Raw genomic sequence first — 18523 nt, forward strand, 5'->3', positions numbered from 1 at the left:
CATTTCTTGTAAATTTGTTTAAGTTATAAATGTTCATCCACAAAAATGAAGCTGAAATTCAAGTTTAAAAATATGACAATATTATATGGGGTAAGTAGTCATAATTAATGCTTAGAAGCAGAATTATTTTTTTACCCTCTTTAGTAGTTAAGTTTTATTGTTTAAATGCGTGACTCATGTTATAACAGAATGGACATAGGAACTGAGGGGTCAATTTTGAATGACTCATGTTACACACGAATGTGACTCACATTATTCTGTCCCCAGTAAAATTGATTTTAAAATTTATGTTATTACAACGTGTAGTCACAAACTTTGGACCGTTAGCAATGATGAACTGCTTACCTTAAAAGTACATTATGTGGCAGCAACAATGAAATTAGGATTATTATTATAATTTCAGGTATAAAATATTTGGAAATTAGTCGTTTTTTTCATCCACTTCAACAACTTCCATATATGTTAAATGTTTGCAAAGGCGGGAAATCGATAGACGACAAATATATTGATTTTAAATCAACACCATATACTACTGTGAGAGATATACATTTTATGAACTTCTTAAAGTAATGCATTTTGTATAATTACTATTCCCTAATGAACTTTGCCTCACATTCTTATCTTTTCTTCAATATGTCTCTTCTCAAGAATGTGCACATCCAGCAGTTTCAGTACAGGGAGCCCACGACCCCCATTTGAGGCCTACGTGACTGAGATAAGACACCTGCTGTACATCCTGTCTACAAACTGCTGACCTGAACAGGATGCCTTCAGAAACCTTGGATTCCTTATCTTCTTTTGTCTGTGAAACTATGCATAAATAAAGCTACTCTGACTTAGGGCTGGTCAGAATCAGAATCATTTTCAGCCTAAACATCTGAAGTTGTCTGTTTCTCTATCGATCGATACCCACAAGGTATAGCAGCTGGAGTTCAGGAGAAAGGACCCGTTTAGGTCATCTCTGACAGTTTCAGTGGGGACTCGTCGCCGGGATCTCCAATACATCAGACCTCCCGACAACGGGGTTCTCCCTTTCCAGACAGACAGACGTTAATCCAGCGCTGGTGAGCAAAAAGCTTTATTTTTGCTCTTAGAGCTGTCTCTGTGGAGGGGGAATTATCCCAGCTCGAGGGTACTGCAGTCTGATTGACGGAGATCCCTGAACTCTGGCAACAGATACTATTAAGAGTATCAAGGTACTTGTGTGTAATCTGTCTTGTATTGTTACATGTATTGATATATTGTCTTCTCTATGCCATACACCTGATACATACACATGAATAACACCACAGAACTCAGTCAGATCACACAGTTGACCCTGCAAATAATCTTGATTGTATACGTGATTGTGTTTTTTGATGGATTTTAATGAAAGTAGTCAGGAACATTCAGAAAGGCAGACCAGCTGCAACCTTGTTGTAAAGCAAGACAGGAACAAATAAAAGTTTTGTCATTCAAAATATATTGGACCATAAGGTAATCCCATTATGGGAAATAAAGGGTCCAAGACAGGAAAGAAATCCGAAAAGTACGGGGATCTAGACCCCATAAAGTATATGCGAAAGCATAAAGGCAAGGATTTCACAAAAGGGATGAGAAAACTGTTCAAAGCTGCAGGGGTGTCTGAAAACCGGTATATTAAAGGTTCCATTTTTTAAACAACTAATTAAAGACAATGAGAAAACACTGAAAGAAAAAGGTTATTTTGACAGATGTGTTGCATGGTGTAAAATGTCAGAAGAATTAGAGAATGACAATGATTGCTGTGATATGTTACAGTTAACAAATTTAAGTGACAATGATTAAATAGAAAATGTATCACAAGCTAAATGATATAATGACTAAAACAATGAATCAAGTAGGTTGTGTACTAAAAATGTATGTTTAAATGCTGCGCAGCTGAAGAGTGAGATGTGCCCCTCCCTTATTCTGTGTAAAAGATTTCAGTGTGTTGAGATAAGAAGCACTCTGTGTTTTTTTGTTATCTGACAATGTAACATTGATAAAATGGTTCTTCCAAGTATGTTTCTATTTTTCAATAGGAAAAATATGTCCTGAGTGCTGATTGATATTAGCATGTTGAAGCTAATGTGTATTTAATCTAATGCTGGGACTTGTAGTTCCACAGCAGTAGGCTGGAAGATAGCAGTTAATTTTTCTTTCTCTGTATGTGAGTTTTATCTCCTTCTTACTGTGTGTGAGAGAGATCCGTGTTTGTCTGTCTTGACCGTTTTACAAGAGACATGTTTCAAGGTTGAAAAAGCTGTACAGTTGTAAATGTAATGTTTTTGAAGAGATGCAAAAGAAGTTTTAAAGTTTTTGGTCCGTCACAAGACTGTAAATAATGCACATTATCACTATTACTGGTTTCAGAACAAAGTTGGCTGGGGTCCAACAAGCCGTTTCTATATTTGAACAAAGTAATTTTTTTTTTTGAGAAAAATAGCTTTCTCTTTAATGAAGTTGAGAATTGTGGGAGTGAGCTTTACATGGAGATATATTACAAGCTGTTTTTATCTGTGTAAAATGGCGCTGATAAATGTTCTCAGAAATCAGGAGGGTTTGTTATGCCCATAAAGAATTGTTACGAGATAAAATGTCGTCTGTGAGCGAGAATTGTGAATATATATTTGTACTTTAAACATGGAAATCACAGAATCTGGAAATATGTGTGAATATTTGGTTTACAAAGAGATGATGAGAAAGGAGTGGCTTTGAACACTCGCCCAGGTCTCGTCACTTTGACATTCCCTGTTTGTGAGATTAGGGACTGCCTCTTTGAGGAAATCAGTTTTTCATTGCATGGAACGCATAGCGTCACAGTTAAGCTACAAAGAGAAACTTTTAAGCAAGTGTCGTATTAGCAGCTGTTCAACGTGAATTAATAACAGTTACTGTAATTCCTAGTGAATAAATGTTAATCTTTATGCAAAAGTTTTTTTCTTCACAGATCTCCAGCAAAAAAGACCATTTAGGCAATCCAGATTGCATTGATCCAACTTCCAATGAATAGAAGTTGCAATATGTTTTGGTCAACAGCTGAACAAAAAGCAGCTTTTGAGCTGATCAAAGATTTAATCACAAGCGCCCCAGCCCTTGGGCTACCTAACTATGAACTACCGTTTAACTTGTTCTGCCATGAACAAGAAGGGCACGCTCATGGCGTACTAACACAAGAGCATGGGAGCAGACAAAGACCATTGGGGTACTACTCCCAGAAGCTAGATTCTGTCATAGTGGGAGCCCCAACATGTATAAAAGCAGTAGCAGCAGCCGCTTTATTGCTACAAAAAGTTGCAGACATAGTGCTGAATTACCCTCTCACCATTCAGGTACCACACTCAGTCATGGAAATACTGAATCAAGCCAGAACAAAACACATCTCAGCGGCTAGATTAACTAAATATGAAGTAGCACTACTGACACCCTCAAACGTTACGCTAAAAAGATGCACAGTTTTAAATCCAGCAACATTGTTCCCAAGTTGCATGGATATAAAAGAGGGGAGTAACAGTATAGACGCTGAAGACACAGACAATACAGAGAGTGTTGAGACTGTGACAAAACAGGAAACACAACTAAAAACTTTTTTCTGTGATCATGACTGTCTAGCCTTAATGGATCTGGAAACTAAACCTCCCGGGGATGTTAAAGAGACATCTCTTAGCAACCCTGATTTACTCCTGTTTGTAGATGGGTCCAGGTACTATGAGGAGGGCTCTCCCAAAACAGGTTATGCAGTTACAACAGAAACAGATATTGTACTCCAGCAACCCCTCCCACCAAGTCAATCTGCACAGCAAGCTGAATTAGAAGCACTTATAAGTGCATGTCAGTATGCAGAAGGGAGAACAGCTAACATTTACACTGACTCCAGATATGCCTTTGGGGTTGCACATGACTATCAAAGTATTTGGAAGAACAGACACTTTATGGCCTCTAATGGTAAACCCATTAAAAATGCAGAAATCATTTTGAGGTTGTTTGCTGCATTAGAACTGCCCAAAGAAGTGGCAGTCATAAAGGTAAAAGCACACACCAGAGAGCAGACTATGGAAGTAAGAGGAAACAGACTAGCAGACCAGGCTGCAAGAGCTGCAGCAGACTCACCGCTAGTACAACACTATTTAGTGTCCACAACACCCCCCACCCTCCCTATAGATCTGGAAATGCTAAAAAAATCCTACAAAAGCAAGCAGCAGTATCTGAAAGAGAGGAGTGGAAAAAGAGGGGGGCGGAACACATAGAGGGCATATGGGCCACAACAGACAGACACTGTCTCCCTAGAGTCCTTTTTCCTACACTGGCTGCTCTAGTGCATGGGCCTTCCCATGTCTCAAAAGACGCAATAATTAACACTGTATTCAGACACTGGATCGCGCCAGGCTTCAGCACAGCTGCCAGTAATCTGGTAAAGGCCTGCGCCATCTGTAACACACACAACCCTGGTCATACAGTAACAGTACCTCCCAGGGTGACACCTAAACCCCTCTACCCCTTTCAGCGCATACAGATAGATTACATTCAGCTACCCAAATGTGGAATATATGAATATGTCCTAGTAGCTACTGACCTATTCTCTAATTGGCCAGAAGCTTGGGGGATATCCAAAGCCACAGCAAAAAACACAGCCAAGAAGCTGCTATCTGAGGTAGTATGTAGATACGGGGTTCCAGAGGTGATTGAATCAGACAGAGGTACTACTTTTACAGGAGAAGTGATGACATCTATCATGTCAGACTTGGGGATTGCTCAAGCATTCCATACCCCCTACCACCCGCAGAGTAGTGGCAAGGTAGAAAGGCTAAATGGCACTCTCAAGCTCAAAATACAGAAAGCCATGAAAAGCACAGGGATGCCCTGGCTGCAATGCCTTCCCCTCGCCCTATACTCAGTCAGGACAACACCTAATAAGAAACACAGGCTAAGCCCCTATGAAATACTGTTTGGGGGGCCGCCAAAGACAGGGTGTTATTTTCCACAATCTCTAGTGAAACACCAAGGTGAACTGACTAGTTATGTGAAAGAACTACAGAAGTCCCTCACTAACATACATTCTCGAGTTTTCTCTTCAATCCCAGATCCAGAGGATTGCACTGGAACACATGCCCTGGTGCCAGGAGATTAAGTCTTCGTAAAAAGACACGTGAGGAGGTCTCTGGAACCACGATTTGAGGGGCCATATCAAGTTCTGTTGACTACACCCACTTCTGTGAAACTTGAAGGAAAGGATCCTTGGATCCACGCCAGCCACTGCAAAAAGGCTACGGTGACCCAGGAAAAACCATGAAGGGGAGTAAGGTCCTTTAAAATATTGTTTCAATAAGGGAATAGAATCCAATAGGGCTATAAATGAGTCAATATGGACCCCATATGGCCAAATACGCATTAGTTACCAGAATAAGAGTTTCCCTTTAGGGTCTGTCCCTAAATCACGCTGTCAAGTTATAGTGAATTTCACCCAACCTTATTTATCACACTGTAATTCTGAATGCAACCAAACAGTGAAGATGGAATCCGGAAAAGGTACTATTTTTTTAAAGAGTCAGGAGTGTATAAAATGTCAATATGACAGATATAATCTCACCTGGAACGGCACACTGCCTGCCTTTGACAATGACAGAGCAGAAAATGACACTTCATGTCACTTAGGACAACAGGTATCTACATATTGCCTGTTTTATGATATCCCCTACCTTTTACCAGATGATGTTTATTATGTATGTGGACGCAATGCCTACAGGTGGCTCCCCCCAAATTCAATAGGGGTATGCTACTTGGCCAGATTGATTCCTGAATTCTATGTCATGACCCATGATGACCTCAGAGGAGTATTCAGGAATAAAAAGGACCATAGGCTTGAAAAAAGGGAAATTAAGACAATAGATACTGAACATATCCCTCTCATAGCAAAGTCCAAAGGGCACAATGTGGGTATTGGATTTGGTAACATCATTTCAATAGGGACATGGGGGTACATGGCAAACTATAATATGATATTAAAGGTTGCAGGACTTTTAGATAACATAACAGAAATTTATGACAAATCCTTTAGGTATGTTGGAAAAGAACTGCAGGCGATGAAAACCCAGTTAATACAACATCAACTTGTATTAGACTACATCACTGCTCAGTCAGGAGGGTACTGTTTAACCCTAGAAACAGAATACGGAATACATTGTTGTAACTTTGTAACAAATGACACTGATAATCCAGAAGAAGTAATAGACAGGTACATGACAGAAGCCAAGGAAATGAAGGAGAAATTCAGGAAAGAGAATTTTGACCCCGATACGGTTAATGATGGCTGGTGGACATCAGCCTTCTCATGGTTAAATCCTAGTAATTGGGGCAAAGGTATTTTCGCATGGATTTCAGGCATTTTAATATGGATAGCTAAGATATTCGCTTTATTGTTGTTGCTATATGTCATTTTTAAACTAAGCTTATGTTTTTTCCAATGCTGTTTGAAAAGGTGCAAAAATGATCTCATTCTGAATAAAAAGTCTCTTAAAAGACATGTAAAGCCCAAACCGGTATCAGATGTTTATCTTGCCCTCTCTGAGCTTTAAGGCTCTTTTGTACTCTCCCCCCCTCAGTCTTTCCCATTTTCTTTTTTTATTATTTTTAAGAATTAGGTGTACATGAACCATAGACCTGATTGAATGTATCTTTACCATCCTCTAAGGGCCTATCAGAGGTTCCATTGAATTGAATGAAGTAGGTCGGGTGCAGGAGTGCTTCATGCACACCAAAAGGATAGGCAGGGCAATTATAAAAATGATAAAAAGAGGGGTTTATGTGAGAGATATACATTTTATGAACTTCTTAAAGTAATGCATTTTGTATAATTACTATTCCCTAATGAACTTTGCCTCACATTCTTATCTTTTCTTCAATATGTCTCTTCTCAAGAATGTGCACATCCAGCAGTTTCAGTACAGGGAGCCCACGACCCCCATTTGAGGCCTACGTGACTGAGATAAGACACCTGCTGTACATCCTGTCTACAAACTGCTGACCTGAACAGGATGCCTTCAGAAACCTTGGATTCCTTATCTTCTTTTGTCTGTGAAACTATGCATAAATAAAGCTACTCTGACTTAGGGCTGGTCAGAATCAGAATCATTTTCAGCCTAAACATCTGAAGTTGTCTGTTTCTCTATCGATCGATACCCACAAGGTATAGCAGCTGGAGTTCAGGAGAAAGGACCCGTTTAGGTCATCTCTGACACTACGATCTTTTAGAAGCATAAATATACTACAATGTTAGTGGTTATGTAAAATATCATTTTCATGTATGTTTCAGGGAATGACCCTAATTGAGTTAAGAATGTATAGTCAATCTCCTAAGTAAAATACAGCTTATTCAGTACTCGGTAGGTTATATTTTATACCTACATGTGATATAATGTGTGATAGAACTCCGCTACTATTTCATTTGGCAAGTAAGATAGTACACCTAATAGATAAGTTCATTTGTCTTCATATTTTTTGTGAAAATGTCTCAAACTAAATATCGTTTTACCTAAAAAATATAGCTGCTATAACTCTTTATATTTGCTATATTGATGTATTCATGTATATACATTCTTTTATAATATTGCTGCTATATTTTAAAAATATTAGTATGAGATAGCTGTTAAAACCCCTCCTCCTGTTAATGTAGTCTGATGCCACTGACTGTGTGTTAATGATACATTTGTGGCTCACTATGACCTTTCAATTACACCGTCAGCAATCATATGCTTCAACAATGATCCCTTAGAGCTATTCCATATAGTCTCTAAACAGAGTTGATTAGACATTTAGCTCATTTGACATTGTGCACATGCACATACCTCTACATATTCAAGCAGTTTGTTTGTAGCACATAGCTATCAGACCCATATTGTCAGGACGATGTTTGTCATTTGCAGTCCTGAGGGCAAATCAATTAATGAAACTTGTGTTTTATAACTTGTTCAGGGCCGTAACTAGGGCTGTGCGATAGGGGAGACCGCCCAGGGCGCAACGCTGAAGGAGGGCGCAATTTAGGAATATTTTAGGTTAATTTGGTTAAACTTGAGGGCTAGGGGGCGGCATTTGTCTTTCTCGCCCAGGGCGCTAGAATTCTAAGTTACGGCTCTGATACTTGTTAGTTACATGCCGTTAGTTCTGTGATCACACAGTGTAATTGTCTTTTATAACAGTATGTCTACAGCGCACCACTGTTAAACCGCCGATAGTGAAGCGATATTTGCCATTTTCAAAACTGTGAGACACAGACTATGCCGATAAATGGTTAGTTTAACTCACTCATGGAAATGCTGGTCCCGCTGCAGCAGCAATCACTATTGTAAAATATAGCCTTCTCTGGCGTTGCTGCGAAGAAAAAAAACAAACCAAAAAAAAAAAAACCAGCTGCTTAGAAGAATCCAGTCTGTCTTGCTGCACTCATAGCAGATTTCAATGAAGCTCCTGAGGCTGAAAGTGTCATTAGATTAATCTTTTGCATCTCATTTTTCTAGTTACTCAGACTAGAACCAAAATTGGAGCTTGTCTCCTTTGATCCATCTTCAACACTTCTTTCACCAAGCCTTCATTCCTAAACTCAGAGGCGCAGCAAGCTTGGTACACAATGGATATGGCCAGATGACTCCAACAGGTTTTCAAGCCAAGTGGATTATATGTACATCAAGTAGAATTCCAGATAACAGTCCTGAGTTGCATAGACAGACTGGGCAGTCAGTGCTAGAGTTCAGAAAGAAATTTGTAGAGGGGCTCACTATCCACTTTCATTAATCCCACCCAAGACTGAAATTGGATGTTAAATCTTCAGCTCATCTCATAAATTGTGTGTTTTACCTTATTTGAACTGGCTGAGCAGATAACCCTGCATGATAGGGCTGGAGTAACAGGCCTTCTTTGCACCAAAACAAAAACTAGATTAAGTTTGTTGGGGGAAGTTCATCATTTAATGGTTTGCTTTCTTTTCCCTAAAACATTCTTCATGTCTATCAAATTGATGTTTGTCTCACAGCAATAGAGGGGGTTAAAATTCCTTGGGTGTGCGCAGACTAGGTGTAGCATATTCATTTATGCCTTGCTGAACACACCCAATGTGAAAAAAATGGTTAATGTACCTAACCTGAGGGGAGGTGAGATTTACATACCTTTGTTTTTAACCCTTACAAGACAAGAGTTGCATAGAGTATGTATATTTAGCTGGGGGATACTGGCTGCTATTTGGTAAATTATGCCCCCAAATACACAAAGATTTACTTAAACATGCTACTGCTATGTTTCAGGAGAGAAGTTTATGCATTGTATTATGAATTCCAGCTACCTGCTGTAGCAGTGATGCTGGTTATTAGAGGGAACACTGCTCCTTTTGCATACAAATGGGAATCTCCACATTATTCAATTGTTAACATTGGGGGGATAAAAAAAATAAAATATAGTGTCCACAAGAAACTCATAATTGATGACATACAGTGGGATCAGGTCAGTTGCTGACATTCCGATAAGGACAGACTTTACTTTCCCACTGTATAGAATAAAAATGCATGAAATTTATCAAAGATTACAACACTCACTTGTCCAAAACAGATCTCATCTTCCGTCCTCCCAGAGTAGCCCCCATACCTCCCTCACTCTCCCAAGCACACTGCTTTGGTGTCACTTGACACCACTCTGTATATAATACTCATGAGGACACACACTTCCAGTCCTGATGCCTCAACTTAAAATATTGCTAAGAGACTACAAAAACACTTCTATCCAAGAGGAAGATAAGAGAATGGATAAGTGCATTAGCTCACCCATCTATCCCCACTCCATCTTACTTTCACGATTCCATATCCACCACACCCCTTGGCAAATTCATACACGGACTGTGTATTTTAGAATCCAACTCAAATAACTCAGTTACCTATAAAGCTCTCAACACCAACCGTTTAAACATTTCAAAATACTCTGCCTCTTAGATATACCCATGACCTGTACCTTGCCTCCAATAACCAGATCACTCCAGCCAGCAAGACTGGCCAGAGTCCTAATAGTTCGTACAAGGAGCATTCATAAACAGCAAGGAGTCTTATCTGACCATTGTGCCAGTTATATTATATAGTCCTGTCTGTTGGCTACTTCAGCCAGTGCAGCTCCCACTGAACTGCAGTAGCCATTACCATGCATGCCAGTAGTACAACTTGCCATTTTATGATGAATGCTGCTTGACTTGGTGCAATATAGGCAACAGTTCAAAATCTCGTGTGAAATAGTACAAGCATTGGAGGAGGCAGAAAAGGCAGCAGAACCAGCTCTGCAATCAGAAGTAAACCTTTCCCAAACAATCATGCATTTCCCCCAAATATAATCACAAAACAAAAGGTTAATAAATCTAATAACTGATTCTCTTTTTTTTTTTTACTTGGATATTATATTAAAATTCATTTCAGAAAGTTTATTGGAAAAAGATAAAATATCTAACAGATGAGAATGCAATGAAAAAACTAGAAGCCATGAAATGTTTCATTGAAGTGGTATTCATTCTTACGACTGTCCATTAGATAGCAGAGAATTTTAGCCTATGTAGCTTGGGCACAAGTAAATCAGTCTTGGGGAACTAGTTGCTCTTCATGTTAAACTTCAGTTCATGTCATGCTCTGCAAGTTACAGCATGTTGGGAATTGTACTAGAGAGACAGGAAAAGACGTTCCCATGTCGACCCAAAATACCAAGTGCGCTTGATAAAAAAAAATTCTGATTGATATCTAGGTTTTCTGGTATACCCTTGTTTTCAGGCATAGGAAACCAATATCAAAATGGTCCCATATGAGCTGGTTGTTCAGTCTGACCACAGAACAGGATCTAGACATAAATATGATTGATCAGTCCAAAATAGATGTGGGGTGAGGGTAGCTTGCTGTAGATTATCACTGCGTAGATATGATGGCATCATTTCAATTTGTTGATTAGAGTGCGAAGCTTGTCTGCATCAGCACCACAGAGTTCTTCCACCTAGAGAAAAGCCACGAGACACTGCATGAATACAAGGGTTTTAGGATGGTGTGACAAATTTAAAATTGACTTCAGTAGCTTAGAGTCCTTTAGAACTAGATTAAAGAAAAAAAAACTATGGGTAATACAGGCAACTAACATCTACAAAACCAACTTAAGTGGGAGTACATGTTAACTAATCAGGCAAGGCACCATTAACATGGTCAGACAGATCACCTGACTTCAGTTACCATACATCCAGAGAGCACATTGCTGTACCGAATGCGATCAAGCTGGCTGGTTTTTGGACCAATAGTTGTTGTGATGTACAGCACTTGGGTACAAACTTGACAGTCAAAGAAGAAAGTTTACACGTACCTGATGACAAGACTAACTGATCAATTCATTATTTTCACAATTAAAGAGTATAATAAAGAAGAGCAACTCAAGGCATCTCGGGCTGGGCACAATGAAATCTTATTCAAAGGGGAAATGTGGCTTCAAACTAGAGCATGTCCTTGCCAGGAAAATTAAGACTGATGAAAATGGACAAAGCCCACTGCCAGCAACAACATACAAGTCAAGAGTAGACAAAGCAAGCTACAATGTACACTTCAAGATAAGGGATGCCCAATTTGATCTGGTAGATCTATTAATACATACAATACATGCCTTAAAATTGAGGACTAAATCTATTAGGAAGTCATGTGCAATCCTGATTTTGCTTTTTTGAAACATAAGACCTGTAACCACAGTGTTTCCAAAGTCAGCAAGCCCAGGCATACCTTCTGTCCACCTTTGTAAAACTGAAATGTTGGCATCGCTCTGACACCACACTCGGCAGCTACATCCTGGGAAAAAAAAAACCAAAGACAGGATAAATCATGAGCGGACTAGACCCAACCTAAATAAAAACTATCCTTCATTGCAATGAGCTGTTGGCATTGTTCAACACAAAACAGAGGCAAACATCTGTTCTGGAAAGATAAAAGTAACAAGTTACAACTAATAAAAACTTTTAAAAGTTTAAATTTCAATGGAGCAACCAGAACAGAAATACTCCATCATTATCGGCCATTTATGGCAGTGCAATACAGTTCTGCATTTAAATCTCTCCTGAAGCATTAAGCTCCTATGGGGCTGTCTTGGTTCCAAATATAGATAATGCTGATGAACAATTAACTACATATTGCAGACAAGCAATCTCCTGTGATATTAATACCAATGTCATCATTACCCAAAGGAATGGACATTAGAAACTGTATCTATATAGTTAAGTGCACATTCACCAATATACAAGAAAATAAAAACAAAATGCAGCAACACCATTAAGTATTGAAGTCAGTTGCAGGTGCTATATTTATTTTGCTGAAATCAATTACCTCTGCATCATCCACATCCACCTTATAGAACAGTACATTTGGAAACTGTTCAGAGAGCTCCTGGGGAGAAAAATAAAATAAACTGTTAAAGCCAAATCTTTAGATTCAAATTACATCACATTCATGCCTCCAAGTGGAAAGGATCCCAGTCATGGGATGTCTGTGTTCATGCTTTACCTTTGGTAATTCATTTTCATTGAGATCCTTTAACACAGAAAAGACTAGTAGTTGCTAGTGTAAAAACCAGTTATGAAATATATGGATAGCTATAATATAATGAATTGTTTAATATCAGTAAGCAGGAACTGACCAACAATGTATCAGCAGTTTCTGTGCATTACACAGGAGTAAGGCATTCTGGTAGCAATATGGAACTACCCCTGTTCAGAAACTGTTATGTTACCTCCCTGTCCACATGCTGCAAGTTTAAATTACACAGAAAAATTTCAGCAAAGTCTGCAGACAAGGTCTCATGCAATCCAAAAGTTAAATATGAATTGTCAACTTATTTTTCTTGCATAGACCATCATTAAACACACACAAAAAAAAACACCACATTAACTATTAACTCCCCCCCCCCCCCACACACACTCAAAATGTAAGCACCAATGTAAGTGGTCTACTTCATATGGACAAACATTTAAGAAAGTGCAACATTTTGCCACTTACTTCAAAGACGGGTGAAATCTTTTTGCAGGGTCCACACCATATGGCAGTGAAGTCGATTACTAGAAGTTTATTACCTGCACTCTCCACCAATGCTTTATATTCAGCCTAAGGGGGGGAAATATGCACCGATTAAAAACTAATTTTAGTTAGAAAAACAAGTTTTTCACTCGATAAAATGCATCAACAAATTAGAGGTCAATATATACAGTAGAAATGATGGGAAATCTAGGCTATGAAAAAACCTGAAGGACAAAAAGGTTTGACAGAACTTAAAACAGTGGATTTATGAAGTGTAGTTTCTAAAAGATGACAGACTGAGAGGGTTGGAGACCATTCTGTACATAAAGCAATAAAGCCACAGTCCATAAGTAAATGTAGTGGGGTCTCGCATCTTGCTGCATACACAAGTGGTCAAATTGACAAGACCCTTTGCAGCTGAGCAGACAGATCTCTTGGCTTGACAATGGCTGTCAGCTCAGTCAATATACACACTAGACAAGTTCTCATCCAACCTCATTTACAAACATGTCCAATAATGATCAAATCAATTTCAATAAGGGCATCATAGTGCATAGCTCTATCTTGGGACAAACTGCAGTATCAAACCAATTGCCAATCCTTTTCACTCTTTATTCTATTAGAGAACTAAAAAAAAGGCATGGTACAAACAGGGCTGTTTTAAGGATGGGAAACACAAATCAAACCAAGGAGCCAATTTAATTTTACTTTTAATTTTACTCAATTTAATTTTTCAAATCAGTTGAATTCTATGCAATATATTATAGTTAAAAATAATGTAAATGAAGCTTTCCTTACTATACTATCCTTTTAAAGGAGAAAAAAAAAAACACAGTGGAATTAAAATGGACACCCTGCCATGGATGCACTTCCTCCACCTCTACTGGCAATTTCATTCACTCCTCTTGTGTACACCACTTCAGTTCTTCAAGATTTGAAGGTTGTCCCAGGTGTTCAAAAGCACCTAGTCCAGCATCTTGTCTTGAACCATTCATTCCTGGGTGCTTTTTGTAACCACCAGACATTTACCATGCCATGAACAAGTGCCAAATGCAGCACAGTGACCAAAAAGACTCCAGTCATTCTGTCTAAGGTCTCATGCCGCAGAGTGGCGCTCCTACTATATAATCCTCTCATTGAGTTGGGGACTGATCGTGCGAAACTGTTGCCCCTTGTGTCTGAAGATGAGCTTGAATCTGTTTGGCAGATGTTTTCTTCACCATTTTGAACAACCCTGGGCAACAGTCTTTAAAGTTCTTTCCATGAAGGTTGACTACAGTGTCATTACTTTAAGTTTCCAAACATTATGTACAGTGGAAACGGTACTTCAAAAAGGTGCCAGCAATTTTGTCACGCCATTTTAAGGATGTGGAATAGGCTGTGACTCAGTACATTTTTATTTTGTGTTGGCATCCACATGCATTTCTTTAGTTTGCAGTGGAATCTAAGACCATTTTAATTTCAACAACTTTGTTTACATGGCATACTCCTGTGACATAATTGGTCCTTTGTCTAGCACTCTTAGACAGCAGGAATACAATAAAACCAACCATTATAGTGGCAATCCTACTTTTTTTGTTTTTAAATAAAAGTAAACTTGTGCCTGTTATTGGTAACCAATTGTTAGACTAACCCATTGTCCTGTTTGACAGGCAATTTAGATGGCTTCTACTGCATAAAAACAATCTCACACAGAAGCTTTGGTTTCTGCTTTAACATGTGTAAAAGATCTCTGGGAGTGGGAATCAGTCAAGCAGCAGCTCTGTTCAGGAGATCAGTGACTGCTGAAACCTGTCCTAAAGCCTGCTCTGCTCACTACATCAAGTAACAAGTTGCTATGATAATCACATGTTACTAAGCAAACCTACTAGTTAACCCACAGCTTCATTCACAACTCAAAGAGAAAGCTAAAATAATGCATCTTCTTACAGGTAACCAGGGATGTAGGCTAATGAACCACCTCATTTGTAGAAGCTGCAGCTTTTAATAGGCAATTGTTTAGATCACATCTTCTATCTGGATTTTAAGTTGCATCCACTTCTATTATATCATGTCTCCAACAACATCTAACCCATAATTTATATTTACTTTTATATATAAAGAATTCCTGCTGATGTATTTCAATGTACCAGTTTCCATGATGTATGTTAAGACTAAAGATTTTGCTAAAGCAATATAAAGATATCCCATTTGCCATATTTAAAAAAAAATAAAAAAAAATCTCAATTTGCTGCCTGACTTTCCTTCTTTGCACAATTCACAGCTGTCAGCAGCACAATAAGTCTAAATAAATTGTTGCTTATGTTCTGTGAGGAATAACCAGGGCAAGTTAAGGTTCATAAATTCTGTTTCATCTATGCTCTTAAATACAATTGTATCTTTCAAGAGATCCAAATCAAAAATTTGAGAAGGGCGGGCATACTACGTATATAGCACTCACAATTTACTGCTGTTCCATTCAAAGCTCTGCTGCCAAACCCAAAATGGGATGATGTATATACTCAAGGAACCAAGCTCATAAACAGGGTGATCAGGCGTCTTTTAGAACATACAATTACTTCCTAGTCATATTGGCAGCAGTGCTTGTTCTCATTTGATCTTAGATCACAGGCAAATTACCTATATTTGACTACTGCTCACATACGCAAGTAAATTCTCTAATAAAGCACATTTCTTACCCTCACACGTTATAGGTCACCATCTGGGGTACATTTATTGGGCTTACGTTAAGGAATCATGAGAAAACTTTCAAAGTACCAAGGTCTTAACGTAACACATTCTGGTTCTTAATAAGCTAGTAAATAACATGGGCAGTATAGTCGGACAACTTCCACTTAGTAATTGCTATGCATACAAGTATGGCCAATAATATGCTGTAACATACAGTGCCACTCCCGCAGGCCTAACCCAAAGCCCTGCAGATACCAGCGCCATCATAAGACCAGCACCATGCTGCTCCAACCAATGGGAGCTCAGGAGCAGTTATGTCATCACATGCAGCGTTGGGAGGACAATATACCACAGTGCATGAACAAGTTACACAGCGCTGTATAAAACACGGGCACACGGAAAATAGGAACATTGTTTCACATGAATGCTACACTCGTTCATTATAATCAGGCAGTTCTACAGCCTGTGTATATCATACATGGGTCACGGAAGCAGTGCTCATACATACATGATGACTGCACTGCAGCATACTTCTACTACTGTACCATATGGACGATTACACAATGACTATCAACAACTGCACATACCTCCACTGGGACACACAACGCCGCAAGAATAAGACAAATATGCACTTACCAAAGACTCGATACATTTCACCATGATTATGCCGTGTCACCCAAATCAGCAATACAAATGCTCCTGATAACGTGTGCGCACCGCCTGCAACTCACCGCTCTCTGCTTATAAAGCGGCAACAAATGTCTATCATCCCTGACCCCGCCCCTTCCAAGAGGCGGAGAGCAGCACTAGGAGGTGGGTATCCCCGTCACTGCGGGGAGGACGCTCCTCTATAGGACCCACCTTCCAATGTGCGAGCATGGCGCGAATAACACGTTTCATAACCTCACGTCACAGAAAGCAGCTTGTTGTTTTTTTTTTGCTGCTTAGCAATGTGAGCTTAGTATGACTAAGATGGTTCCAGTATGTGTCGTGTACAATAACGGAAACAAATGCTGTTTCGTTGGTACCATGATTTTGGTAACCAAAGAGGGAAGTGAGGGAGGGGCACAGTTTCATTGCAGTTTTTGTCAAGAACGATAGTGTGGTTAGAGCTCCCTATGTCCAGCTTTTCCACACAAACTGTTATACTCACAATCCAAAATAAGAAACGTGAGACTATGTTTTCTATGGTTATCTGAGATCTGAAAGAAAATATGAGGTGGATTGTAAGCAAAGTGACATTGGTGTCTATGCAGCGGTTGAATGGCTTGCAAATTTTAACCCAGGGTGGGATGATGACACTGGCTCACTAGACTATTAGGAACATTGTAAAAGAAAAGAATGCAGGAAGCCCACTGACCCAGGCCAAGGTAGCACTCTGTGAGACCGGCCCAGGGGCAGATGCCCCCAGTCCAGCCAGCCAACCCATGTCCAGGTTTTTAATTTAAAAAATATGGGAACCCTAAATTTGTTAGTAATTCCAGGACAGTTGGAAGGGTTGCCCTGGTACTGAAATTTCTTGTTAACAGAATGAAACAATGAGATTCAGCTTGAGAATAAATAAAGATAATATCGTGTATACAGTATAGATCTAGAGCTGGCTCTCACTCTTATATTCTGTGTTCAGGACATTCTTATTGGTGAGCTATGCTCAGGAAACACTTGGGAATTGAGTAAATAATGACTACATCTGTGTGCATGAGAGCGATGGTAATTGTCTGGTAGCACATCTTCTGGCAAATAAACTTTATTTACCAGAAGGTGGTGTGCAACAAGAAAATGGATGCTACACTCCAGCACACAGATAGTCATTACTTATTGTTTTCCAGTGTCAGAAGCATAGAAGTACATAGTTTGATACAATAGTAGAAAAGCATAAAAAGAGAGCTCTGTCTGTGAAAAGCTTACACCCTAAAGTGGAGGGGGACACAGACAGGGTGGCACCGAGTGGGGAAGTGGAGGTGATAGCAGAGGCAAAGGAGTTAGGAGGAGGGCTGATAGGCTTGAATAAAGAAATGAGTTTTAAGGGCATGCTTGAAGCCTGGGACCGTAGATGTTGATCTGATAGGGTGTGGGAGATTGTTCCACAGGTGAGGAGCAGCCCAGGCAAAATCCTGGAGGCGGGAGTGGGAAGAGTGGTAGTGAGGCGGTGGTTGTTGGCAGAGCAGAGGGAGTGGGAAGAAGATTAGCTAGAGATGAGGTTGGAAGTGTACAGTAGGAGGAGGATTGGTTGAGGGCTTTAGTAGGTGAGGAATTTTAATTCTGTAGGTACGGGGAAACAGTCTAGCAACTAGCAAAGGGGAACAGCAAAGATAGAGCCATGGGACAGAAAAATAAGATGGCCAGTGACATTGAGGATAGACTGAAGAGAGGTAAGGTGGGAGTTGGCTAGACCAGAGAGGAGGAGGTTACAGTAATCATGGTGAGAGATTTTAAGGGAGTAAATAATATTTTTAGCAGCTTTGATGGTGAGAAGGGCAGGATCTTGGATATAGTCCGGAGGTGGAAGAGGCATGAATTGGAGAGGGACTGAATGTGTGGTTTAAAATAGAGGGAGGAGTCAGGGATGACCCTTGGCAGCAGATTTGTGGGGCATAGAAGAGGATAGTGCTATCTACAGAAGAATAGAGGAGAGGAGGTGAGGGAGCCCTGGAGGGGGGGGGGGGGGGAGACAATTATTTCAGTCTTAATAGTATAAGTTACAGAAAGCACTGGGACATCCTAGATGAACTGGCTGAGAGACCGCAGAAGACATAGATGATTAACAGAATAGATGAGGGAAGCGGAGCTGTCGGGGGGAGAAA

At 39.6% G+C, this 18523-nt stretch overlaps 1 protein-coding gene and 1 long non-coding RNA gene across 2 annotated transcripts; one reads left to right on the plus strand and one right to left on the minus strand.

The window, feature by feature from the left end:
* Positions 1–878: 878 nt before the first annotated feature.
* On the plus strand, positions 879–7143 carry LOC142153729 (uncharacterized). Its single transcript, XR_012691562.1, has 2 exons — positions 879–1196; positions 2951–7143. It is a non-coding gene; the product is annotated as an uncharacterized LOC142153729 (long non-coding RNA).
* Positions 7144–10429: 3286 nt separating this feature from the next.
* On the minus strand, positions 10430–16473 carry LOC142153740 (thioredoxin-like). Its single transcript, XM_075210894.1, has 5 exons — positions 16356–16473; positions 13032–13136; positions 12363–12422; positions 11766–11831; positions 10430–11001 (listed from the first exon to the last, which is right to left on the minus strand). The coding sequence occupies exons 1-5, from the start codon at positions 16377–16379 to the stop codon at positions 10939–10941; spliced, it is 318 nt and encodes a 105-aa protein (XP_075066995.1). The 5' UTR covers positions 16380–16473; the 3' UTR covers positions 10430–10938.
* Positions 16474–18523: the final 2050 nt, after the last annotated feature.

Source organism: Mixophyes fleayi, chromosome 1 (assembly GCF_038048845.1).
Source record: "Mixophyes fleayi isolate aMixFle1 chromosome 1, aMixFle1.hap1, whole genome shotgun sequence".
Taxonomy (NCBI): domain Eukaryota; kingdom Metazoa; phylum Chordata; class Amphibia; order Anura; family Limnodynastidae; genus Mixophyes; species Mixophyes fleayi.